Genomic DNA, 27,241 nt, shown 5'->3' with positions numbered 1-27,241 from the left:
GCCCAGGATATGCAGTGCTCTCTCACACCTTGGGCCTTCACCAAGCTGTCTCCCCTGCCAGGAAGACTGTCTCCTCCTGTGTTTTCTAGAGAACTCCTACACAGCCAGAAAGCTTGGCTTGGACCTAGAGAAAAACAAACCAATCAACCATTTTTTCTTTTTCTTTAAAGTCCAGTAGTGTGCCAGAATATAACTTTGGTGTTGATCACTGGGGTCTATATTCTTAGGTACACTATATTCAGGTTGCTTTTTCTTTACGACTTTCGATGGAAATATCATTTTTCATAAGCATTCTATTCCTTTCCTTCAATTTTCTTTGTTAAGGATGCCTATTATCTGAATGTTGGATCTTCTTTGCCAATCTTCAGTATTTGTCATTCTTAAGTCTTTCTTATCTCTTCCCTCATTGTTTAAAATGTTTCTCATTTTTCTCTTTCTCTTTCTTTTAAAGCAGTATCTGTTGTGTTTATTTGCTTTATGTTCTTTCTAGTGAAGTATTTATTTCTGCAATAGTTTTCCCTTTATTTCTAACTTTTTTCCTGAGTTCTCTTGCCTGATTTCTGAGTTTTTTAAATTCTAATTTGTGTTGTTCTTTCATGTCTTGTATAATTTTCTCAATGCCTATGCTAGTTATTAATTCTTAACGTCTGTATTAGTTATCAGTTACTGTGTAGCAAACCATGTCAAAACTTAGTGGCGTAGAACAATAACAAGGTATTATTTCTCACAATTCTGCCATTTGGTGAGGTGGTTCTGCTGGTTTTGGCTGGGCTCACCCTTTCTGCTGGTGGGTCAGCTGGGGGCTGGGCTCAGCCAGGATGGCTGAGGTTAAAGGGCCTCTCTCTATGTGGTCTTTTGTCATCAAGGGGACTAGAGTGAGCTTGCTCACGTGGTGGCGGTAGTTTCAGGAAGGTGAAACCCAGTTCCCACGTGCTTGTCAAGCCTCTGCTTGCTCCATATTTCCTGATGTCCAATTGGCGAAAGCAAGTCACATGACCAAGACCAGCGACCATGTGGGAGGGGACGGCACAGGGGATGGATACCAGAAGGCTGATTCGTTGGGGAACCGTTAATGAAACAGTCCACCACACTATCTTTTAGTTCTTTTAAAATAGTAGGTTCCAGTTTTGATCTTTTTTTTGGCACTTCTTTCTGGTGTGCTTTCACTGCAAAGTGTTGTTCTGCTCTTATTCTCCCTTCTCTTATAATAACTTTGCATGGAATTTGACTTTGATTCCTTTCTGTTGCTTGTTCTCATGTGAAATTCGTTCTCCTGAACTCTTGGAAGATGGTGTGGTTCAGGGTAGCTTTTCTGACTGAATAGGCTTACGTCTTCTGTTGCTTTTGTGGCGTCCGAATCCGAGGCAACTTGCTCTCTGGGATTTCTTGGCTCAGTTCCACTTGCCCACCTGTTTTCGGACCTTCTCTTTCTTTTGTCTGTAGAGTCCCTGTCCTGCTCAGTTTTAATTCCACTCCCAACAGTCTCTCCTCGGGATCTTTCCTAGAGGGGAGCTCTGGCTGCCTTGAGTAAAGAGGTTTTGTGTCCCGGGCTGTCCACCTGCTGCGGAATTCACCAAGGACCCTTTCACTCGCCTGATATTGGACTGGACAAGCCCCTCCTGGCTTCAGCTGCTGTCCTCAGACTGGCCCTCTATGCCTCCCAGGACACGCCTGCTGGCTACTTTGGGGTTCTCTGTTCTCTCGTCCATCATATGCTGCTTTGTTTCTTGCCTGTGTTTCCTTCCGTACAGAAGTTGCTACCGTGGAGCTCTTGTCTCTGTTGGTGGTTTGTTCCCACCCACTTATATTTTGGGGTTTGTGGGGACAACTTAGTTTTGTAGTAAATGCTGCCCATGGTCTTTCGGTTAGCTATGTATCTGCTCTGTCAATTTGTATGTGTGGATTTGACATCAGTGGTGAGAGTCAGACCCAGGTCAGCGTGAACCCCAGAAGGTACACATGTGAGTGGGTCTGTTCACTTAGATAGTCCTCTTGGGATGCTGAATACATACCTGAATAAGGCTTTCACTGCTGACAATCTTTCTGAAATCCCTTTCCAGAAGGATCCAGAGCTGGGGCAAGTCTGTCCAAGGAGGTCACTGCCTTAAGATTCAAGATCAAATGGGCAGGAGAATGGGAGTGAAGGAGGTTCTGAGGCCGCCTCCCAGGCTCCAGGTCGTGCGGCGGAGTGGGTTCAGTGGTGTTCTCTGTGTAGGGAACACAGCAGGAGCAGCAGGTGTGTGGTGGTGGGAGCGATGGGTTTGAACTGATGGGAGTGATGTCTGTGGGGACTTCACAGTAGTCAGGTGTGCTCCGAGCAGCCGGAGAGTGACGTGGACTGGATCTGTGGATGGGGGAGTTCCAGCACTGAGGTGCAGCAAAGCCAAGGCAGTGACTAGATCCCCTGGGGAGGACACCACAGAGAAGAGCCCGGTTCTGAGGCACAGGGAATGCCCTTCCAGAAGGGGCAGGTGGAGGCCGAAGGAGCCGTCATCTCCAGAGGGAGAGCGAGGGAGAGAGGTGACACAAAGGGAAGGCTTTCCCACTTGCAGCCGCCTCCGTGACCCTCTGAATTAGCCCTGACTGCCGCTAGGCTGTGTCCAGAAAGCAAAGTGACCTCCAGGAATGTAGATCCTGGTCACTGGAGAAAGTCCACACAATACTGCACCAACCCTGATCGTTCTGCCCCTGCTTTGCCACCATGCGTGGCAGACTTTCCAGACACCGCAGAGACTCCCCTCAGGCCTGCCTCAGCCTCGTTCCCCGGCTTCCCACTGATGCCTGAGGCAGCTCTGTCCTGGCTCTCAGCCTCTGGGAAAGCAGACTTAGCTGCCCACTCTCTACACCTTCAAAAGGGAGGAGAAAACCAATGTGTATTGTGACCCTACTGTGTGCCTGTCATTGTATTTAATCTTCAGAAGATCCACGTGAGGTTTCCGCATCTTCCCATTTTATGTGTGAGGAACCTGAGGCCCAGAGAGGTTAATTCATCAGCCCAGAGTCACACAGCTGGCAAGCGAAGGAGCCAGAATTCAAAGCCACGTCTATTTGAGTACAAAGTCCATGCTTTTGCGGCTATACCAAGCTGCCTTTTTGACACTGAGTTCCTCCATCATAAAGCTGTATTTCTCAGTCAAGAAAAAGGTTTATTGTCCCAGCTGTACGTGGGATTTAGGCCTTCTGATGTCCTTCTAATTAGAGGAGCCTCAGTCCTGAATTACTCAACAAATGCACAGGAGAGATTTTTATGGGATTTAGAGGGCACAACTGATTTACCGAATGGATGTCTTTTCAGACACTATAGGGGTTGACAGTACCAGGCAGTGGGAGTTTAGTGGGAAGATGGGCATGAGGGAGAACGCTCTAGATAAAGCCACATCCTGCAGGTCCCAGGGCTGTAAATTCCTGATGTCAAGTGGCAGGTTTGTTGATTTCGTTCACTTGAGCTGTTTGGTTCAAAGACCCAATAACAGGTTCCCAGAACGTTGCAAACACAGATCCAGGGAATGGGCTGATGAGTAAGCTTCCAAAGATTGCTCACGAAGGATGATCTCAGAAGAAACATTCGCATAGAACTGAATTTTCATTAATTAAAAGAGCAGATGGAATTCACAGTAGGAGAAAAAAAATTCTCTCTGAAATGTGCCAGATTAGAAGTCAGAAATGTTCCAGCAGCCACCCAGGGCTTCAGAGTTTATTCATCTGAGGTGAAATGAAGAGCTGAGCATTCATTCAGCAAACATTTACTGAGTGTTTAGGAGGTGAGGGCTCAGAGTCAGGCACTGGGGCCCTGAAGTGAGTCATGTTCTCCAGGGCCTCGGGCTCCCCGTCGAGTGGGGCGGACAGATGTGTGGGCATAGATGTAAACACATCACTGTCAAGACAGATTCCTGGAGACGGTGACAATCTGAGTTAGACTTGAGGGTGTGCTCAGGGTTTGCCTTTTGGGTAGGGATAAGAAAGGCCCTTTCAGGCAGAGTCAACAGCCAGTGCAAAGGCACAGAGGTATGGAACAGCCTGGTGTGTTGGGAGGTCCTAGCGGTTCCATTTTTTAATAACTTATAGAACCAGATGAGGTGGGGAGGGAGAGATGAGACAGGCCACAGCACGAGGGTCTTGAATGTCGTGGTAAAGGCCTAGGGAATTGGCAGAAATTTCAGTACTGGAGACGGTCATGATCAGACTCACGGGATCGGGCCCCATGTGTGGCCTTGGAGAAGCAAACGGGTCACCAGGCTTGCCAGGAATGGGTCCAGATGAGATGTGGGCTTCAGCATGGGGCAGCTTGGGTGTCTTCCCCTTGGCGGCTGGGTGAGCTTGGCGAACCTCATTACCGGATATAATGCACATGAAGTGCTCAAGCCAGGTGAACACTCAGGAAGCGCTGGCTGCCCGCCATGGGACCTGACGGTTTCCTCCTCTGAGGAATGGGATTAATGATTACACAGTCTGCCGTAGCAGATTGTTTGTGAGGATTTAATGATATGACATTGAAAGTACGTAACATATTGCCTGACAAAAGGTAGATGCACAAAATGTGTAGCTGATATTATTATTGTTGTTGTTGTCATTGTTATTATTTAGACGATTGATTATTTGCTGTAAGATTAGCACTGGGAATCCAGAACCAAATCTGGCATTCCCCTGCCTATGGAGCTCACAGTCTACTGGGGGAAGCAGACCCTAAACAAACCCTAATTCACTATAGGATCCTGGTCGGCTGCAGGGGTGGTGGCTGCACTGGGGATCGTGGGGCTGGGGCCCTGTCAGTACTCCCCAAATGTCACTTCCCTTCCCCAGGAGGCTGCAGCGAGCAAATAGGAGTGGTTGTGGGGCCTCGTGGTGATGCTTATACTCTTTGTTGAAATGATCGAGGCTGATGAAGTGTCCTGCCCCCGTTCCAGAGAAAGTGACAGAGCCAGCATTCAGGCCCAGGCCAGGGAGGCTCCAGTGCCCGATATCTTTCCAGAGAACCCCCATTTATTCATTCGTTCATTCATCCGTCCATTCATTCATTCAACAGAGATTCATCGAGCACCTTCTACATGCGAGGCAGTGTTCTATGGGCCAAAAATACATCTGTGAACAGACAATATTCCCGCCCTCATTGTGCTAGTGTGAGAGACAGTCACTTTAAAAGTCATCAACCTGATAAATATGTAGTTTGAGATGTTTATTTTTGAGGAAAAATTTTCATGCAGTGAAGTGCGCTCATTTAGCGTATAGTTCTATGAATTTGGACAAACACATACCATCATCTAACCACCATCACAATGAAGATATATAACAGTTCCATCACCTCCAAATTCATTGTCCCAGGCCCTGGCAACAGCGACAGTGTTCCACCCCTATAGTGTTGCCTATTCCAGATAGTCACATAAATGGACTCATACTGTCTATACCTTTTGGATCTGACTTTTTTCACTTAGGATATGTTTGAGATTTACCCATGTAGTGATGTGTAGAATAATTACCAAGAAGTGGATTTCTGGGTCTTATGGTAAGTGTATGTTTAACTTTCTAAGACACTGACACACTGTTTTCCAGGATGGCCACACCATTTTACATCCCCACCAGCACTGTGCGAGGGTCCGTTACTCTGCATCCTCCCAGGACTGGGTGTTGTCCTGTGGTTATTGTTCTTGTTAGCCATTCTAAGAGGTAGGTAGTGGCTTTAATCTGCAATTCCCTAATGGCTAATGGGGTTGCACATATTTTTATTTGCTCATTTGCCATCCAGATACCTTCTTTGTGAAGTATAGGGATAGATGGATTAGATTGGAGGGGTCAAAATAACTTTGCTGAGGAAGTAACTTTTCAGCTGGGTCCTAAAAGATGAGCAGGTGTTGTTCAGTAGTAAGGGGTGCAAAGCATTGCAGGGAGATGGAACTGCATTCACAGGACCCCCGAGGCAAAAAGGAGCTTGTCACATGGAAAGAACCAGAAGAAAGCTAGAGGGACCTGAGCCCAGTAAGCCGGGAGAATGAGCCTGGAGCCATAGTGGGGCCAGATCGTGCAGCGCCTCCATGCCACGTCAAAGTCTTTGGTTTCCACATACAGCAAGTTCAGTGGGAAATTTTAAAGAACATTAATTGACTTGAATAAACAGAGAATCTTGGAATCCTTTAAGAGAGTGGCACTATTTTAATGAACTTTTCTGTGAGCATAATAAGCTATTCAGATGTTCACCCCCAGCTTCCCGTGTTGACGGTGTAAAATGTACTCATTCCAACCCTATGCTTCCAGTTAGAACATCATTCTCTGTGAAAACTTCCAAAGGTCTCTTTTTAACCTGCTGGTTTAACCTGACACATTTCACAGGAAGGAGTTTTCTGGTACCAGAGCATCCTTGCTGTCTGCACCTCATCAGAGTTTCTCTGTTTACTCACCAGCGATTACCCTTCTCCTCTTCCTCTCCGCATGCAGACCTGTGAAGGCCTGTTGGTCAACAGCTGAGCGGTGTCTTACATACTTTAACGAAACCAGTCTTCTGTTGCTATTAATGTTACTAGCATCCCCAGAAAGAGAGAAATTGTCAGACTGATGCAGCATTTCATTTCCTCACAAATTAATATGTAAGTGTGTGACTCCTGAGATCATCTGCCTAGCAGAGAGCCAAAGAAATAGCAGTTGCCCCCAGGGGTCCAGCCAGAGACCAGGCATGCAGCTTATCTCTGCTTTCCACTGCATTTCAGCACACTTTAATGCAAAAACTTATGATGGAGCTCTTGAATCATCGGGGAACGTGTACAATGTGACCTCTCTGAGCTGGGCTTTCGTTCGTGTGTGCATTTCATTGCTTGGGCAGTAATGCATTGATACAGTAATAACTAGGCCACATCTGTTGGGAACTTGCTATGTGTCAGTCCCTATACTAAATGGGTCACATATGTTATCTCACCATGGGGCAGGGGCTATTATTGTTCCACAAAATATGAGACTTACACAGGGGTTAAATGCTTGCCTAATGACAAGCAGCCAGCAAAGGTGGCCACTGAGATTCGAAGCCCGGACTCTGTGACTTCACCTTCTTTGCTACTATGATGCATTGAGCATCTGCTTCTAGACCAGCTTCATGCTAATCTCTGAGGATCTGGGGCTGTCTTAGTCATATCCCTGCCCTCACAGAGCTCACAGCCCAATAAGGAAGACAGACATGTATACCGTTAATTAAAATATAGCCTGATCAGTGCTGCAAGGGAGGGGGGAAAAGAGGAGAACAAAGGAACAGAAAGGGACTTGAACATTCCACAGAGGGACTGAGATTTGGTCTGGGTCTTGAAGTATGAGTAGGAGTTTATGAGTATGAAAAACAGGGTAAAGATTCTCAGGCAAGTCACAGAAGATTAAAAATGAAGTATATGCTTCTTTAAAGTTGGCACAATGGGAGTAGTAAAGACAGTGGCCGAATATGAGGCTGTGAGGGAGGTTGGAGCCTGTTTTCAGGAAGTTTTCATGCTAAGGAGTTTGAACTTTGTTCTACAGTAAATAGGGAAACTTGGAATGATTTTAATTAAGTGATTTGAACATGTGGATAATAACAATACAACAACAATAGTAGACAGCATTCATTGAGCACTTAATAAATGCATACAATTCTCCTCACAGCAACATCATGTAGCAGATATTGTTATTCCTTTTTACAGATGAGGAAAACCGAGGTGCAAATAAGAGGTTAAGTAGCTTGCCCGAGGCTGTCGTGCCAGTGAGCCTGGGCACTGAGGGTTAGGTGCAGGCCTGAGTAATTACTACAGTCACACCCTTAACCCTCCGTCTCACTGATTCCTGTGACTTAGAAAGGTCTCTCAGGGGCAGGTGGAGGTGGGACTCAAGAACGCCAGGCTGGAGGAGCTGAGGGGGCTGTCATGAGTCCAGGCAGAGAGGAAAAAGGAGCAGAGTAGAAGGAATTTTCTGGAAGGGACAAATGATGAGTCTTGGGGACCAATCAAACCATCAAAAGCATAGGCTGAAGGAGGGCACAGTCCAAGAGACTCCCAGGTTTCCCGCTTGTGCAACTGAGCAGACCATCCGCTGAGATTGAGGACCCAGGAGAAGGGGCAGTTGGAGAGGGAAGAGTTTGGCTTGGACGGGTGAGTATGCAGTGCCCGGGGGGACCTCTAGGTGGAGGTGTCCAGGAGGCGGTTGGCTCACAGATCCGGCCCTCCTTCCGGCCAAGGTGTGCAAGCTGGAGACGCGGTCTTGCCGTGAAGAAAGGATCAGTGGGCAGGAGACCTGGGTTCCGGTCCCAGCTGGGCTGGAAGTCATTGACCTTCTCCAATAGGCTTCAGTTTCCTCAACTATAAAATGTAGAAGAGGAAGGAAGTTACCTCAAAGGTCCCCTTAAGGCTGAAATGCGGTAATTCTATGTTTCCAGTCAAGGAAGAGGCAATTACCTGTAAAAACAGGGCCTGGAAGCCCGTCAGTTTGGTGGCTAGACATTGAATAGCATTTCACACGCCACTGCAGCAATCAAAACCTTCAGCAATATCCATACAGCTAACGCAGCAGGATGATAATTATAACTTAGGAGGTTATTGTACTTGTTTCGCATTTTTAGTCCAACAAGGAAGCAAACTCTGCATGGTTAGCGTAGGGCGCAGATCCCACCAAATGCATGTTTACATTTCCAAGGGAGGAGAAGGGCGATCTCTTTCAGGTGACACCCCATGTTCTTGCTTTTCTGGAAGGCCAATCATGTGATGTCCCTTGGAATCAAGACTCACTTTCCATTTAAAGCCTGCTTTGGCAGAATTGCTCCACTGCTGGTGGAGATGGTGAGCGGGAGGGGAGGCTGGTCTTTCCACGCCCTGGGCTGGGCTAGGGAAGCAGTGGGAGGTTCCGTCACATCCAGTGTCCGCCCACTGTATTTATTTGTGGCTCACAAGTATCCGTGGAGTGTGCAACATGCACTCGGCACCGTGAAAACTCCTGGGGACGTCGCAGGGAAGGAGACAGGAGCTTTCAGAGAATGTGATTCAAGAGCCAATTTCCATAGGATTTTAAATCATTTTTATTAATGTGCCTGTTAATGGTGAGCCACTTAATTATTTTTTTTTCTTTTGGGTTATGCTGAAACCCTGATTTCCTCAAATGTAGAGTTCCTGGATCTTCATAAATACTCTTTTTTGGTTTTGGTTCCAATTGAATGAGCTGATTTAACACAATGACCTTGTAGAGATTTTGAAATATAAAACATATGAAGTGTATATTATACATATATATTTATATAACATATTATTTTTATTTTCAGCAAAAACATAAAGATGGTGTAATTTGGTGGAAAATGTCTGGATTTTGAAGGGGACAGAGCAAGGCTGTGATGGTCACTCTGGGTGACCCTGGAGAACGGGGGAGGCCTGGGTCAGATAAGGCTCCGAGCCTCAGTGGCCGTGTCACCTGGGCGTGTCACTTCACCTCTTCAAGCCTCAGCTTCCTGAAATGGACGTGATGGTAGTGCCCACCTCACAGGGTCCTTCTGAGGCTACAGTGAGATAAGGCACGAGACACGTAGTATGTGCTCCGCAGATGTCAGCTCTCTTGAGCAGTAGGTGATGTGTGTGAAAAACCTGGAAGAACTTCTGGCACGTGAGAGATGCTCAATAAAGCTGGTTGTTTATTTTTATTTTATTTATTTATTATTTTTATTTTTATTTTATTAAAAATAAAAAATTAATATTGCAGCTCTCAGTGCTGTAAATAAAACCGCTGCTCATATAATGAAGGGGCAGCCGTGTGCACGGAGCTCACAGTTGTTGGAGCGGTGTTCCAGTCCAGGCTCTTCCTCTCTCTGTCTCCGCGGCCCCAAACATGCCCCTGTACCTCTCTGTGCCTCAGTTTCTCCATCCGTGGCTTAGGGTGCTTTGAGGATGGGTGCGGGTAATATATGGAGGAAGCTTTGTGCCCTAGAAGGCTCTACACGACTGTTTGTGCGTGATGATGATGGTACAGTTGGCGTTTCCAAAGGCTGAAGATAGATTCGGGGTTCGCCCTTCCCCCCACCAGGGCATTGCAAGGAGTTTTAGTTGGCTTTTTTTCTGGAAGGCCTTGGGGAATTTCGTTCATCCATAATCCAAGCAGGTGTACCCAGGTCTTGGAGCCTGCACATCCTCTCTGGGCGTGGCCATAGCCGACTCCAGTTATCTGCTTGGTTTGTCGTTTGCTGTCCTGGGGAGCCGGGGCTCCCCCTTCAGGGGTGCTGTCATCACCCACTGTGCTCCAGGAAACCCTCAGTCCTGGCCTTGCCGGCGTTGGCCCACAGCATCCCAGTTTCCTCCTCAGCCAGACTCAGCAGCAGCTAGCTCAAATTCCCTGTCGCTGTGAAGATTAAATGAGTTATACTTCCTAAACTCTTAAAACAAGGCTTGTTGGTACATGGCAGATGCTCCATAAGGATTAACTGTTTTTATCAGCAGTGCGTCAAGAGCTTAGAACTGTGCTTGGCATACAGCAAGGGCTGTCTAAGTGTTTGCTATTTTTATTATGATCGTTCATTTATTTAGTCAGTCAACAAACCTTTCCCACATGTCTTCATGCCAGGCAAGGCATGGGGCCTTGGGGAAGCTCGGAGCCTAGTAAAAAGCAGACAAATAAGCAAAAATGCAGCAGAAGGTGGGAATGTTGTGATCAAGAGACGCCTGACGAAGGTGGGGGTAAAGAGGAAGCTCTAATCTAGACTGGAGGGCGGGGGATGGTAAGAATAATAGCAGAGCTGTATTTTGAGGACTATATGACACACGTAAAGAACCTTGCAGAATGTCTGGTACATAGTAGCTTCCTGGATGAGATAACTCTGGAGCCCCACCTTTTGTGAGATAGCCTGGTGAATTAGGGGAGAGAGCAGGAGTCAGACAGACAGACGGGGTGTGCTAGGATCAGCAAGCAGCATGAGCAGCTGGAGCCCGAGGTGGCCGTAGGCAAGCCCAGGGGCATAATTCAGCTTGGAAGATCTACAGGCAGGTGCTGAAGGGCCTGAGTGCCAGACCATAGCATTTAGACTCACCCTCTAGGTCACACAGGTTTCAACCCCTAGTACCTGTAGGATTCCACTGAAAAATCACAAAAATTCCCTCATCAAGTCAAATAAATTTGCAAGCCATACTTGCTATTGAGTCAGCCCCCTTGGAGAGTCAGTAAAGTCCATTAGCATATTAAAGGCTCTGAGAAGTCCTGCAGGAAAGAATGTGGTTGAACCTTGTCATTTATGAGACATGTTTGACCTCAGAATCTTTTCGCCTCTAAAATCTACAGCCTCACACGGAGCTGGTGGCATTCCTAGGAACACAGACTGTGAAACAGCCATCATGAGAGGGAGATCTTTAAACATGTTCTGAGTCGCATATCATGCCACGGTCTTAAGCATGCCATGGTCTGAGTTGCATATCAGAAAGCTAACTCCTTCATCAGAGCAAGAAGCACAGACTGGAGGCCAGAGGACTGGTTGGGAAGCCATTGCAGAGACCAGGAGGAAGAATGGGGATCTGCAAAAGGGCCATGTGTCAAGGAAGAGGAGGATGGGGATCCAGGAGCCAAAAGGAGGTAGACTCACCCAGCACTGATGGCTGAATTTAACTGTTCTAGTAATGGGAACTCCCAGAACCTGGGAGTCAGAACCAGGGGTTCTAGACTGGACCCCAGAGTTGATGAGTGAGTGGCCGAGGCAAGCCACTCTTGCCCCTCAAGCCCAGTGGCCAGTTCTAACACAGAGGGGACGATGACAAGATGCTTTCCAAGGGACCCTTCACCGCAGCCATGCTGACACCACCAGAGGCCGTGAGCTGTCTCTATGTCTGAGGCAGACAAGCAACAAGCTGGACCAGCGTCAGGGGTGACAGAGCCAATTGACATGCATTTATTAAGTGCCTACTGTATACTTGGCTGAGCACCATGCCCTGGGAGGGAGGGAAAAGGAGGTGTAAGGGTGCGTCAGGACCCATCCTTGGGTAACTCAGTCACTCCTGGTACTCACCTCTGTGTAGGAGAAAGGACTTTGGAGTCAGAAAACCGAGAGAGGCTGACCCAGCTCTGCCCCACCTGATGGACGGCCTGGAGCAACTTCCTCTCCACTCTTATTAGTTTCCTAGGGCTGCGCAACAAATGACCACAACCGTGGCCCCTTGAAACAATAGAAATTCACTCTCTCGTGGTGCTGGAGGCTGGAAGTCCGGGCGTCGGCAGGGCCGTGCTCCCTCAGAAGGCTCTGGGGGAGGTCCTTCCAGCCTCTTCCACCTTCTGGTGGCTACAGGCGTCCCTGGGCTTGTGGCCGCGTCTCTCCAATATCTGCCTCCTCCCACGGCCTTCTCTGTGTCTCAGATCTCCCTCTCCTTTCTCTTATTAGGACATCAGTCATTGCATTTAGGGTGGGCCCTAAATTTTATCTTGAGATGATTTTATCTTGAGATCCTTGACTGGATTCCATCTGCAAAGATCCTATTTCCAAATAAGCCCCATTCACAGGTACCAGGGGTTAGTATTTGGACATATCTTTTGAGGGGACACTGTTCAATCCACTACAACCCTTCGTGCCTCATTTGAATAATGGACATCATAGCCGTAGTCTCTGTGGGTGGCTGGGAGGACTAAGAGAGGTAGCATGCATAAAATCCCTAACACAGCACCTGGAAAACTGGTTGCTATTGTTCATTCATCCATAAGTGGAAGGATGGTGACAGGTATGTGAGTCATGCCTGTCCTTCCAGCTTGAAACCTGTATGATGCTCTCACTTCTAAGCACTATGATTCTGGGCCACCAAAGCAGTCATTTTGGTGGCATATAGATTATGACATAAATGTTGTTAATGTTCTAATGTCAGCCTCAAGAGTGCAGGGGAGGAGAGAAGGTCACCGTCTCCGGGAGTGCAGTCACAGGCTGCAGGCATTTGTCACTTGCTTGGTCCTGACAGCCAGGACAGAATCGACCAGCTGCTTCTACCCTGAATTCCGAATGGGCTCGGGGCCGCCGGGCACGACAAGGATTTATGGGGAACACTCAGCACACAGCCATTCCAGCACTCACGGGCGCGTCCCCGCCTCCTGCGCTGTCTGAGCGGTGGGCTGGGCCGGCAGCTGTGATGGCCCTGGGAATGCACAGACGCACCCTGTGGCTCCTTCTCTCTGGCAGCCCTCAGCACCGAGGGAGGAGGGACAGGAGCATAGATGCCGATGCAGGGAAGGAAGTCCCTCTGGGCTGGAGCTCAGCTTCAGGCTTACGGGGGGATCCAGGCGGGATGCAGAGTGAGCACAGCTCAGCACCGGCACGTACTAGAAAATCAAATACTTGCTCACCGGATGCTTAAAGAACAGACGAGATCACAACCTTTGAAGTCAGGCTGATCTAGGATGGATAGGAAGGGGCAGACAAAAAGATGCTGAAAATGCACAACTCAGCGGGTCTAGAGACCCGTAGGTCGTGAGGCTGAGCAGGATGGACTTTGGATGGTCCCCAGGCTTCTGGGTGACCAGGTGGATGGTGGGGAGGCTGATCACCTTGCCTCATATTTCTGGAGTACTCACTAAGGGCCAACCAGGCACTGGGCTAAGCTCTTGGCATGTATCATCTTATTTAAATCTCATGACAATCCCATGAATAAATCATTATTATTTGCGTTTTGCAAATCTGAGGCGAAGAGAACTTAAGGAAACTGGTTAAACTCAGCTCAGCCACACTGGCCTTCTTCCTGTTTCCCAGCACACTGTGTTGGTTCCTTTGTAAGGCTCCAATAACCTAAGGGGACATTTCCTCAATGTAGACTAAGTATGTTTTTGTACTTAAAGAAATGTTGATACGAACCTATTTCAAACAGGGATTCAGCAGGTGAATAAGGCACACCTCAGCTTTGCACTTCCCGGCTGTGTGACTTCCCTCACTCCACTGTCCCTCTCTGAACCTCATCTGTAAAATGTGTCAAATGATGACATGCCCCCAGGGCTGTTGAGAAGAGAAAAAGAGAACCTGCGGGTGACTGGTATTCCTAAAATATGAAGCAAATGGAGAACATCACTAGAAGGCAGCTGGAATTCGGCCATGATTCAGGTGTCAAGCTGATTTGGGCGCCCGCGCCATCCTTCCCCTGCCTCAGTCCCGCCCTTCCCGTTCCCACGTGTCTGAACGCCAGTCCAGAATGGAGTCTCGACGTCTTCAATCACAGCGTGTCGTGGTTTCCTGGAACAGGTTTTGCCTGCTCTGACAACTGTAAAATAGAATTATGTCTGCAAATTAATTTGCTAGAAATAATCCACATTTTACAAAATTTTTCTGGAAGCCAAACTAAGCAATTAGACCCTAGGATGCTCTCCTGGCCCGGTGAGTCGGAGTGAGACAATGTGATGAACCCACCACTCAACACTGTCGAGAGCAGCAGGGCGGGGGACCCTCAGGACAACTGCAGTCCCCAGAAGAATAGGAGTCCACCATGGAGGGGCCTCCGTCCTTCACTTTTCTTTTTTTTTAATTGAAGTGAAATTCACATAACATAACATTAACTATTTTAAAGTGAACAATACCGTGGCATTTAGTACGTCCACAATGTGTGTAACCACCACCTCTGTCTAGTCCAGAACATTCCATCACCCCATGGGACACCCACTGAGCAGCTGTCCCCGTCCTCCTCTCCCCCGCCCCTGGCAACCCCCATCTGTCTTCTGTCTCTGTGGATTCACCTGTCCTGGGTGTTTTCATATCCGACTCCACCTATCCTAAAATAAAATTGTTCCTGGGATAGGACCAGGCACAGTGGGCTCTGAGCGTCCCTGGTCGTCCTGATGCCTGACCCGCTGTTGGTGCCAGAGCAGTGATGTTTATCAAGGATCTCAACCCCTTGGGGACACAGGTTCTTCATCTTAACTCAGATTTTATGCCACCCGTTCTCCACGCTGACTGTGATTCCTGCTCCGCCAAATCCACCTCCTTGGGGTGTGGGGGACTTTCCCTGACTCTCCCCAGACAGACCACCCCCACCCCACACTCGGGGCAGCCCATTTGCATTCTGCCCGGGTGTCACACCACACCACACTGTGATGCCTACAACCTGTTCTCGAGCCAGCTCGTGGCTTACAGAGAGCAGGGCCGTGAGGCATAGTGGATGGAGTACTGGCTTTGTCATCCAAAAGCTGGGCTCCTGTCCCCGTGTCCCCTCCCTAAGGGGCCGTGAGTGTAAACTGAGACGGGTGGTGACGTTCTCTTTGTCCTGTCTCTGGCAGCCCCAGAAGTGTTCCAGGTGTATATGGACGGAGGCCCCGGGTACTCGTACCCCGTTGACTGGTGGTCCCTGGGCGTCACGGCCTACGAGCTGCTGCGGGGCTGGGTAAGACGTGCGCCTGTGCGGTGAACGCGGGGGGCCATGCGAGTGGTGGGTTCCAGGGTTGGGTGGAGTTGGCCGGCCATACCTCTGAGACGGTGCGTGGCGGCAGAAAGGAGCACAGGAGAGGAGTCTGAGGCCCTGGGTTTTAGTCCTGACTGCTTGTGTGTCAGCTCTGAGCATCAGCGAGCTTCTGGTCAAGCCCTCTCCTCCACTCATGGGGAAATGGATGTCCCAAGGGGAGGGTCTTGTGCAAAGGTCAGCCGCTGACCAGTGGCAGCTCAGACACCCGAAGCACCTGGGCCTGGTGATGTCAAACACTGTCCCCTCTCGACCCACAACACGGCGTGCCCAGGCCTGACTTTCCAGCTCCATTTGAAGCTCTTTTAGGGTACGACCATGCTGCCTTCCCTTTTTTGTTGTTCCAGTCTTCCCCGAATACTTAGCTCAGTGTCCTATGAAAATGGGACATTCAGTACGTATTTTCATTTCATTTAAATTTAATAGCTGAAGATGACTAATGGAGCTATTTGGCGACTAATAACTCATTTTTTTTTTTTAGCAGAAAGAGTTATGACAAACTAATTTTGAAGCATGTTTTCCACTGTTTGAAAATGATGCCACTTAACCTCTCAGGACCCTGGTTTCCCCTTCGCACAATGGCGATAATAACATCCTTTCAGTCTGTTCTTTGGGGCTGAAGTTATCACGGGATTAATATGCCTCTGGACTGGGGCTTGCAGTCTGCATCTCACTCACCTTTGTAGCTCCACTGCCTGGCACAGGGCCAGCAGACAGCCGCTTCATCCTGTTAGACCCGTAGACAGCGTTCGTTGGGGGCAGGGGTCCACAGTGCATGGTGATAATGGGTAATGAATGAGTGAATGAAGGCAGGAAGGAAGGAATGAAAGATGAGAGCACTGTGTAAACCATCAAAGCTATCTGAATGCAGATAACTATTATTTATCACCCTGTAGTTCAAGTAACTATTGTCTGCTCTTGATCTCAATTATTTCCCCTGAATTCCTCAAAAACATATTCTAGTACGTGGTGTTTTTAGAATGCAAGAAAAAAAAAATGAACTTGTTAGTTTTCTCAGGCACTGAATGAAAAAAATTCATCTCGCACAAGCTTACTTGTTCCTGGTGGGTTCCCTTGTCGTCGGCTTGTTCCTTGGCATATACACTTAGAGGAGGAACATGAGGGTCTACGACATTCGTTTGAACTAGAGGACACGGGCACCCCCCCACACGCTATTTTTCTCACCTAATCAGTCACACAAATCACCCTGGCGAGCAGTCGTCCTGAGCGGGACTGAACGTGTGCCAGCAGAAGATCTGTTCTCTGGCATTCCTCACGGCTCAGAACAACGATGATGATTTGGCAAAAAGCCCCAAGGATGGAGTGGTTCCTGCTGCTTCAAAACTAAACTGTTTCCTGTTTGATTTGTCTGAGTTTTCTGCTCAGAGACCCAAATGCCACTTCCAGTGGAAGAGGGAGAGGCGAGTGGTGGGATGGGACTCTTGGCATGGGGACAAAGTGAGTGAGAGGAGGTCTGGGATGTGCTGGGGTCACTCCTTCTCCCAGATATCTTGGTCTGGCGTAATGTCTGCCTTGAAGCATAGTAGGTTTATGCAAATGGTTTATTCTCTCTTTTTCATACTAGAAACAATCACATTTAGTCGAAAAGCTATGCTGAAAAACACTCATATTTATCCATGGACTATGTAAATTTAGAAGTTATCCTTCTTGCTCGAACTTCCTCCATCATGTCAGTGACAGCATCCCTGAGAGAAGATCACCCACCTTTTCCTTGATTCCCTCAAGGTCCAGGGAGCTCCTTACCTCCAAAAAGTGAAAGAAAGTCATGATGGGAATTTTCAAATAGGTGTTCTAAGATCTTAGAGTTGGAAAGCATTAGAAATGAAAGGTGAGAAATTGATGGTATTAATACTGTTTTTTGGCCAGGGACCCAGGAATACTCTAGTCCTGGTGCAGTAAACAGACAGCTCTCCTCAACCACTCTACAGGGAGAGCAGAGAATGGGGTGTCATTAGTGGGCTTGAAATCTCAGTGCAGAGAATCCCATGAGCCTGGGTGGATCTTGTACCCTGGACCAGGGACATAAGTTGCACCCAACTTCTCTCTGAGCCCAAACTAGACTCTCAGTTCTCACCCCCACAGATGTGCCAGTGAAAGAAAAAGACCCAAGAAAGTGCCGTCTGGATAGTTCTCTCTGAGAGCACAGTCATCCCGGGACTGTGACCACACCCCTGATTAGGACGCTATGGGGAGAGATGAGAAGGAGGTTTCCCATCCACTGACCCAGAGAAGGGACCCAGCCATCGTCCCCCACATCCTGGCATCCCTGACAGGTCATCACCCACCTGTGCACTGGTTTCCCTCAGCATCCAAAGAGCTCCTTACCTCCAAGAAGAACTTGTTTCATTGTTTGACAGGTCTAATGGCCAGAAAGATTCTCCTCCTACTCAACTGAAAGCTGCCTCCTCGTAACAGAGAAAGATCTTAGAGGAATTCACCAGTTCAAACCCTGGCCCCACCAGGGGCTCTGTCTGTGATCTTAACTAAGGCCATAAACAGAGTACTCAGAATCCTCACCTGTTAACTGAAAAAAAATTAATAATAATATCTACCCAACAGGTTTGCTTTGAGAATTAAGTGATTCTGATGATGCAAATTACCCAGCACAGTGACTGACAAATGGTTGCATTCGGTAAATGTGAGCGACCTTCCCCTTCTCGCTGTGATTCCTGCCTGGGGGGCCAGCCAGCAGGCCTGCGTCCTTCCCAACGCCAGAGAGAGGCACTGGGAGGAGGCGGGGTCACGCCTGGCTGCTGGCTGGCAGCAGGAAGGCCCAGCGCCTGGTGAGCAGAGGTCTGTGTTCCCTGCCACACTGTGCGTCTTGGGGCTGCGATTCCAGCTCAGTCACTTAACTCGTCGGAACCCTGGCTTCCTTCTTCATAGAACGGGGATTACGAGGCTGACCCTCCGGCCCACTGCGGGGATTCCGTGATAAAACGTGGGCAGAGCACACGCAGTGTCTGGCAAACAGGAGGCGTGCTGATTGTTAAATAAATATGCACGTGGCAATGCTTCCAACCAGGTAGATGCAGATAAAGTGCTGATGACTTATTCTCAGAGGAGCAGGGAAGACTCTCTGAGGGAGGAGACATTTAAGTGGGTCATATGCGAATTGCTGGAGGGAACAGTGTGAGCACAGATGAGGAAGGGAGACTGAAGCTGACACAGCAAACATTTTGGACTGACCACTAGTCAGAAGGAGAGTCAGGGGACAGTCTACAAAAGACCCTGAGCTCAACTGGAGGCACTTGGCTTTACTCAGTAGGCAATGCGGTGCTGTTTGTAGCAGCAACAGCACTGTGGTTAAGCAAGAGTATCCTTTGGAGTCACATATCTCTGGGCTCAAATCCTGGCTTTGCTGCACAGTCTCTGAATGATCTGGAGTGAGCCTTTTCTTGTCTATCAAATGGGGAGAATAGTAGCTGCAGGCCCAAAGCGCAGGGTTCCCCAACCTCAGCACTGTGGACATTTGGGGCTGGGTAATTCTTTGTGGTGGGGGCTGTCCTGTGCATTGTAGGATGTTCAGCACCATCCCTGGCCTCCACCCACTAGATGCCAGCAGAAATCTCCCCCCACCCAGTTATGACAACCAAAAATATCTCCAGACGTTGCCAAATGTCCCCTGGGGTACAAATTGTCCCTGGTCCAGCACCACTGCCATAGAGTAATCCAGAGGACTCAGTGACATCCTGAATGTCAGGCTGCTGGCACATGGCATTGCATGGGGTGGGCTCTCCATACAGACAAGGGGTGGGGCCCTGAATGCCCACACTCTGAGACCTCTCTGCTTCCCCCCAGCCACCTCCCTAACCTGGTGTGACCCTTGCCTTTGACCCAATCAGCACTTCTCCTTGGGGTTGGGTAGGCAGAGAAGGCTGGGGGTCCAGAGAGGCCCATGAACAGTAGAGGGAGGGTATGTGGAGCTCCCCCTAGAGGTCAGATGCAGAACTAAGAACTCCGAAGTGCGCGCCGGGTTGGGGGGCTCAACAGCAGAATCGAAGAACATGTTGGTGTGTGAACCTGAGGAAGGGAGAGAGGGGGTCCTTGGGTTGAGCCCAGACTTCACGTCCCTTGGTAAAGCAAACACAGAGGGCACTGTGCCAGGAGTCAGTCACCCGGGAGGAAAGGAACTTTGTGACCTCGCTCCCCTCGGTTCTGGGTCTCTATAAAGGGAGGGGAAAGAGCTTGGGCTGTTCAGGGGTCTTCGGGCTGTGTTTCCTGGAACTGTAGGACCATGCAGATGTGATTCGACTGTTCCATTGGGGAAAAAAGTGTTTCTCCAAGCTTTGGAGGTTTACACAGCCCGAGGAATTGTTCTTCACTTTCATCTGTTCTGTGTTTAGGATTTTGAGTAAAAAGATTTTGGGGAAGAAACATTGGGTTAGACAGTCCCCAAGGCCCAGCTCAGCTTTAGCAGCTGAAATAACAGGTCTACGGCAATTCTTCTCCTCTTCCTTCCTTTTCTTGCTAATTTTACATTTTTTGTAAACTGAGTTTCCTGGAATAGAGACACTCGGCAGTCCGTAACGAGTGTGTCCAGGGCCCTGCTGCTAAATTGCTCTCACCAGCAGTACATGGAACCACTTTATCTTATAAATACCACTCAGTGCTCTGAGTCACACATCCTAAGGCCAGTGAGTGAGAACCAAGCATCAATAGAATTCTTTACCACAAGCAGATGGAATATTGATCTTAATATTCTTTTTGATTTGCCAGTATTCTTGTAGAGACCCTGGGTTTCTCTACAACAACCCAAACAGATGAAGGCTGAGCCCGGAGCCTAAATGTGCAGAACTTATTCTGGTCATAGAGTTCCAAACTTACTTCTAAATGTATTTAACTGCTGTATTGGCCTCATAGCTTATTCTAAATGTATTTAACTGCTGTATTGGCCTCATAGCTTATTATAGTTATCATTATTATCATCATTGTTATTTGTGTGTGTGTGTGGAAGATCAGTCATGAGCTAACATCCAATGCCAATCCTCCTCTTTTTGGCTGAGGAAGATTGTCTCTGGGCTAACATCCGTGCCCATCATCCTCTACTTTATATGGGACGCTGCCACAGCATGGCTTGACAAGCGGTGCGTCAGTGCGTGCCTGGGATCCGAACCTGTGAACCCTGGGCCACCAAAGCAGAGTGCACACACTTAACCGCTGCATCACCAGGCCGGCCCCTCATCATTGTTATTTTTATTGGTCTGGTTCCCTCCAGAAGTGGAGAGAATTACAGAGAGATCGAGAGCGGCTCATTGGGAAGTCTGATGGAAATGCAGACTTAATGAATGCCTTGAAGTAAAGAAGAAGGAAAAAGAGAATGAAATGTAAATGATAAGAAAACTCTTTACAGTGGTTGCTGGCTGGGTCTCCAACTGGGTGCTTGAATTTGCAGCTCAGGTGGCAGTGCAGAAAGAGCAGCAAATGAGAATCTGGGTCTCTGTGGGACATTGAGAAAGCCACTTTTTGTCTCCCAGCCTCAGTTTCCCAACCTTTAAAATGAGGAGGTGAGACTGTATCATTCCCAAGGTCCTTCCGCCTCCAGCCGCTGGTGGGGCTGGGTGTGGGTGGGGCTGGGGGGGAGGGGATGGTTCACTGAGAGGCAAAAAGATGGGAAAAAGAGATCCGGAATAGTCCAGAAACCAAAGTCTTGGCCTCTGGCCAGTCTCCAGATGGTGGCCCAGCTCCGGTTTCCTGGCCACATCTGACTAAGGCAGCACCCCCATGCACCGTAGGGGTTCCTCCCCAGCGCGCATCCTACACCTGAAGACGCTGACTGCCCAGCTCTCTCCAGGACAGCCAGCTCAGCGGGGTCGGGACCAGGTGAATCCTGCTCACCCGGGGCCCAGTCTGCAGAGGGCGCCAGCACATCCCAGGGGCAAAGCGGAAACCTGAGGCCTCCAGTCAGAAGGCTGTGTGTGGACTGCAAGGGGAGTCGTGTTAATCTGCTCGGGCTGCCGTGACGATGTACCGCAGGCTGGGGGCTTGAACAGCAGAAACTCCTCCTCTCCTGGTTCCGGGGATTGGATGTCCAAGATGGAGGTGTCGGCGGGGTCGGTTCCCTCTGCGGGCTGTGAGGGCAGGATCCCTCCTTGGTTGTAGATGGCCGTCCGCTCCCTGCGTCTCTTCACACGTCTTCCCACGATGCCTGCCTCTCTCCGTGTCCTCGTCTCCCCTTTTTACAAGGACACCAGGCAGCTTGATTAGGGCGCACCCTAATGACCTCCCATTAACTGGATTACCTCTCTCTCCCCCTCTCTCCGAGTAAGGTCACATTCTGAGGTACTGGGGGTGGGGACCTCAGCATATGAATTTGGGGGACACACTTCAGCCCATGACAGCAGTGGTCAGAGGCGAGCCCTGGGTCCACAGTGCCCGAGCTGGGTGCCACCACCTACCAGCTCGGGGGCGTGGTGCCTCTGGTTCGTCTTCTATGAAATGGTCGTATTCATCGTAGCTAACGCGTACAGAGTCTGTGAGTTGTGCGTCACATAACAAGTGCTCTCAATCAATGTCCACTCTCATTACGTCTAATCCTGGTGGTGGTTGTGACTGGTGGAGTGCAGAGGGGTCCTGCAAATGCAGAAGCAGGCAGCAGCTTCAGGGGGAAACTTTAAAATGCTCCTTACTGGAACCACACTCCACTTCCCATTACATTGAAACACGTTTGAAGATATATTTAAAGAATATTAGTGTATCAAGTTGATATGCCTGTCTAGGGAGCCCACAGGCTTTGGTTTTGCTCATAGGGCAGAAGGGGGAGTTCCCAATTTAATTAACAGATGAGAGAGGAGGCGGCCAGTCAGGAAAAGGTCCCCTCCTGGGTGGACACATCAGAATGCACCGGCACACCGCTGCGGGCAGATGTCTTCTCCAGGGGACCCCCCCTTTGGTGAGGATAAAGGTTCTCCTTCATTGCGGTGAATTGTTGCCCACCCAGGACTCAGGTGCCCTCGCCTCCTTGGCGGGCATCAAAATTCCATGAGGTTGGACCTGGCTCCTTATGTGCCACACGAGCCTGATGTGGTGTCTGACCCACATCAGAGTTCCATCCATATTCACGGATGGACCGACACATGGTTCTCATTGTCATTGTGCTCTGGGACCCTGCTGGATGGCAGACACTGCTCGGGGCCCTGAGAACACAGAGGTGAGTGTGATATAATCCCGCCTTCAAGGAGCCCCCAGTGGGAGTTCCGTACCAGACAGTCAAGTTCATGTGGATTCATTATGAATTCATTCCTCCACATTTCTCCAGGATCTCTTTAGTTGTTGCACCACCTTTGCTTGGGAAATGATTGCCTGTTCTAGCCCTGAGTCCTTTGCCCGTGATGCAGACCTGGAAACCACAAAGCCAGGTGAAAGGTAAAGAGGCTCAGAGAGCTGTTCATTGGTGGGGGGAGAGCGTCAGAGGGAGGGAGTTGATGCTCAGTCTCCAAGCTGCTTCCCCGAGGGTCACAGTCCAGAAAGCCTTCCTGAGATTTGAGAGGTCCTTGAAGCGAGAAACCGCCCATGGCAATGTTGGGAAAACACAGTCAGAGGTCTAATGATCTACCAAGCTAGGAAATTGGAGGAGCTGGGAAATTGGAGGAGAAGAGGGCTCATGCATCCTCATTGTGGGGAGAGAGGATGGCCGGGGAGAATAGCAGGCTGAAGAAGCCCAGCCTCCTCCATGCCCCTGCCCAACCAGACCCAGACCTTGGTGATGTCAGCCCTCCCCAGTCCCGGGCTGGTTCAGCCAGGGCAGAGAAAGGTGGCAGCTGAGGCCTACGAGCCAATCTCCCTTCCCCACCATCCCCCGCCCTCGGTCTGGAACAGTGACTCTGGTCTTACGCTGTTGGGTGTGGATCCTGCCTCTGCCACTTACCGGCTGTGGGACCTTGCCAAGTCACTTAACCTCCTGTGGCCATAACAGAGCACCCACCTGCTGGGTTCCTGCACTGCCCCACGAGTCTGATCACTGTTGGCACATGAGTCCGGGCCACCCGCTCTGCTGTGAAGGAGAAAGACCCATTGTTACCTGAAGGGAAACAGTAAACCACTCCTCGTAATTAGAGTTTCTCCCGTGGCGGCGGTGTCTTCCCGTTGGCTGGCTCTCTGATTCTGCCCATTGTCCTTTGCTTGCAGAGGCCCTATGAAATCCACTCGGCCACGCCCGTCGATGATATCCTAAACATGTTCAAGGTGGAGCGTGTCCACTACTCCTCCACGTGGTGCAAGGGGATGGTCGCCCTGCTGAAGAAGGTGAGGGGCGGCCGCCAGCCTGCCTGGAGTGAAGTCACTGAGTGCAGAAACAGGCATGGCAGCAAATTAAAGAAGGAGAACACAAACGGAATGACAGTAGTGGAAAAAATAAAGTAAGCAGGGCCCTCACACAACATGATACCTGCCCTCCTGATCTTGCATACAAGACCACAAAGCCACTGGACCGTGGAGTCTAGCTTGGAGTCACATCTGTGACAGCAAAGCTCCCAGGCTCTTTTCACTCCACTACAAGCTCCTAATAAATAGAAATACTTAATGCATAAGATTTCTAAATTTTTGCTACAAAGGATCTTTTAACCCACTTAGCTTTAAGAAATTAGGCATCTCCTGACTTTTTCCAGGAACTGTTGCTATTAGAATAAAACAGTGGTTCTCAAAGTGTGGTCCCTGGACCAGCAGCATCACCTGGGGGCTTGTTGGAAATGTTGGATTCTCAGGCTCCACCCCAGACCTGCTGACTCAGAAGCTCTGGGGGTGGGGCCCAGTGGTTTGGGCTTTGACCAGCTCTCCAGGTGGTTCTGATGCACAGTCCACTTTGCACAGGAAGTAGGTCTTGGTGGGCTTCTTTTGAGGCTGGCATTCAGCTCTGCTCACCTGGAATCCTCCAGGATGCATTGAATCGAGTCTTGCTTGTGGCTGGCACCTAGTCATTTTTAATAAAAGAGTGATCACAGCAGCCAGGGTTTGTTGACGGAATATTAGGTTTGGGGCCATGTGGTCGTTCTTCTCACTTAATCCCTACAAGCCCTGTGAGCAGAGAACAGTTATCATCCCCAGAGTAGTGATGAGAAAACCAACCGAGGCTTAGGAAAGTGAAATGGTTCATCAGTGCCACAGGGCAGGTAAAGGGCAAGGATTGGAATCCAATCTCCGGACTCCAGATCTTAGCTCTCAGTCCCTTCACTGCTGTAAACTACTTGTTGAATTACTAATTAGAGGAAATTCACCACCCGGTTCTGAGAAGTCAGTGGTCCTCCCCTAACCGCTCACTAGAATCACTGGAAGCCCTACATACACGCCGATGCCTGCACCTCCCGCCCGATGAGTCAGAGAACTGCTGCCCTAAACTGTGAACTCCCACAGGGCATTGTAATGGAGTCTCTGTTTAAATCTGCACCCAGCATTTTGGGGCAGCCCCTAGAGAGAGACCCCATGATCAACCCTGCCAGGGGTCCCTCACCTGGTGTGACTCCAGCCCACTGGCTGGGCACAGCTGGGAGGTTTCTGCAGTGACAGGTGGGTGTAAACTGGCAGAGGGGCTCCGACTTGCGGCTCCCACCTGTTGGCAGATGGGTGTTGCACCCTCCTTATCTTGTGCCGGGTTCTTACTGATCCCCTTCGGGTCTCGTCCTCATTGTGACCTGGATGTGGAAGAGTTCCCGTTGTTCTTCCTGCTTTCAGATGAAAAAACAAGCGCAGAGCACCCAGCAGCTCACCGAGGCCACACGGCCATTAAGTGGCAGTGCCCAGGCCAGGGCTCCTGTCCGTTCATTTTTAGCCCAAGTGTTTTTGCACTGGATAGACTAGTGTGTTTTGACAAGCTGAAAGCCTCATTTGGATGCAGGGTAATATTCTACGGCTGTTTATTATACTGCATCACACCTTATTAGCAGAAATTCTATTTTAGGAGAAGCTAAAAATTGTCCACTTGGCTACAAATGAGGCCACTCCATCAGGCTGCAGAGGTCCCCTCATAGCTGTCCAGGGCTAAATTTCATTACACTGTTGTACATCCGTTACCAAGTTGGAAGTCCTAAGACCAAGTGGCTAATTCATTTTATATTTAATTGGAGGCCTCTGCAGACAGCAGTGAGAGGCGACATGTCATAGGACACTAGTCCCCGAGGGGGAGCACAGTAGCTGAAAATTTAGTCCCTGCCCAACAGCCCCTTGCTGGGTGACCTTACAGAAGCGGCCTGACCTCTCGGTTCCTCCCTGGCTGTAAAGAGATGAGATGGGAACACTTCCAACAACAGCTACCCAGACAGGGCATGACATTAATGGCAGGACATAGAAAGAGGCACCTTCCTTTTCCTGAGACTCCCACCTTCAGAGTCGTCCCCAACCCCTGCTAACCTTGGTGGGGTGCATGGCTAAGCCAGCACGTTTGCCCTTTGCCCACAGCTCCTGACCAAGGACCCCGAGAGCCGCCTGTCCAGCCTTGGTGACGTTCAGAGTGCACCCTACTTGGCTGATGTGAACTGGGACGCCGTGTTCGAGAAGGCACTGACGCCCGGCTTTGTGCCCAATGTGAGTGGAGGTCCTGTCGCATGGCATGCCACCCCTCTGCAGGGACCCCCACTTGGTGCAAAGGAAGACCCCAGAAGCTGGCCATCGAGGCCTCTGCTGGCCATGGCCACTTGAGCACCAGCGGGTTCACATGTTGCTGAGATTCAGGGTGGATTTGGACCTGAATTCCAAGGTCCCAGCGGGGCAGCTTCTCTCCTTGTAGCAGGTCCTTGTGGACACAGAGCTGCCTTTCTTTTATTGAATCACACCCACTATGTGCACAGGTCCAGGCACTGGGGGAGAATCACACCCACTGTGTGCACAGGTCCAGGCACTGGGGGAGAATCACACCCACTGTGTGCACAGGTCCGGGCACTGGGGGAGAATCACACCCACTATGTGCACAGGTCCAGGCACTGGGGGAGAATCACACCCACTCTGTGCACAGGTCCAGGCACTGGGGGAGAATCACACCCACTATGTGCACAGGTCCAGGCACTGGGGGAGGATCACACCCACTGTGTGCACAGGTCCAGGCACTGGGGGAGGATCACACCCACTGTGTGCACAGGTCCAGGCACTGGGGGAGAATCACACCCACTATGTGCACAGGTCCAGGCACTGGGGGAGAATCACACCCACTGTGTGCACAGGTCCGGGCACTGGGGGAGAATCACACCCACTGTGTGCACAGGTCCGGGCACTGGGGGGAGAGCAGGATGTTGGAAGCAGACCGAGCCCTGCTCCCACGGGCCTGACTGTGAGGGGAGGAAGGCAGACAATGAGCCACCACGCCAGTAAGTATGTACGTGACAGCAGGTGGTGACGTGGGCTGTCACTGCACACAGAACAAGCTAAGAAGAGAGCGAGAGGCTGGGGAAGGATAGGGAGGCAGGGCCTCCCTTAGGTAGAGTTGGCAGAAATCTGAAACAAGTTTGGGGCCGGCCACAGGACAGCTGGGGGCTCAGTGCTGGGCAGTAGTTGCATTTCTCCTGGAGGAGATTGCAGAGTGCACCTGAGGGGTAGTGACAAATGGGACAGAAATGCTGGGCGACATTCCAGCTCGGCCACCTCCTCTCTGTGACCTTGGAGAGCACCCTCCACCCGGCCAGGTTCACCTTGCTCACCTGTGGACAGTGGCTTATAGTTGCCTCCCTGGTACTGGGTGTGTGTGTGTGTGAGGAGAGAGACCTCGGCACAGGTCCGCAAAAGCTGGCCCCTCTGCTCCCTATCCCAACCCCTTGTTGTCTGCACGCAGGGGGAGACTCAGGCTCAAAAAGCCTTCGTCCCTTAGACACACACACACACACACACCCCACACACACCTCAAGATAAAAGGCACAAGAGCAAAAGAG

The 27,241-nt window shown here is 49.9% G+C and overlaps 1 protein-coding gene across 3 annotated transcripts in view; it reads left to right on the top strand.

Annotated features, from left to right (window-relative positions):
- Positions 1 to 27,241, top strand: part of STK32B (serine/threonine kinase 32B) — a 336,677-nt gene that overhangs the window by 283,931 nt on the left and 25,505 nt on the right. For all 3 annotated transcript variants that reach the window (XM_058546713.1, XM_058546711.1, XM_058546712.1), the window contains 3 exons: positions 15,196 to 15,299; positions 23,520 to 23,636; positions 25,782 to 25,907. In XM_058546713.1, the coding sequence (XP_058402696.1) occupies positions 15,196 to 15,299; positions 23,520 to 23,636; positions 25,782 to 25,907 (347 nt within the window). The remainder of the gene's footprint in view (positions 1 to 15,195; positions 15,300 to 23,519; positions 23,637 to 25,781; positions 25,908 to 27,241) is intronic.

The sequence above is a fragment of the Diceros bicornis genome, chromosome 8 (genome assembly GCF_020826845.1).
Source record: "Diceros bicornis minor isolate mBicDic1 chromosome 8, mDicBic1.mat.cur, whole genome shotgun sequence".
Classification (NCBI taxonomy): Eukaryota; Metazoa; Chordata; class Mammalia; order Perissodactyla; family Rhinocerotidae; genus Diceros; species Diceros bicornis.
The sequence above is the reverse complement of the archived record's forward strand: the minus strand, read 5'-3'. Positions and strand labels throughout refer to the sequence as shown.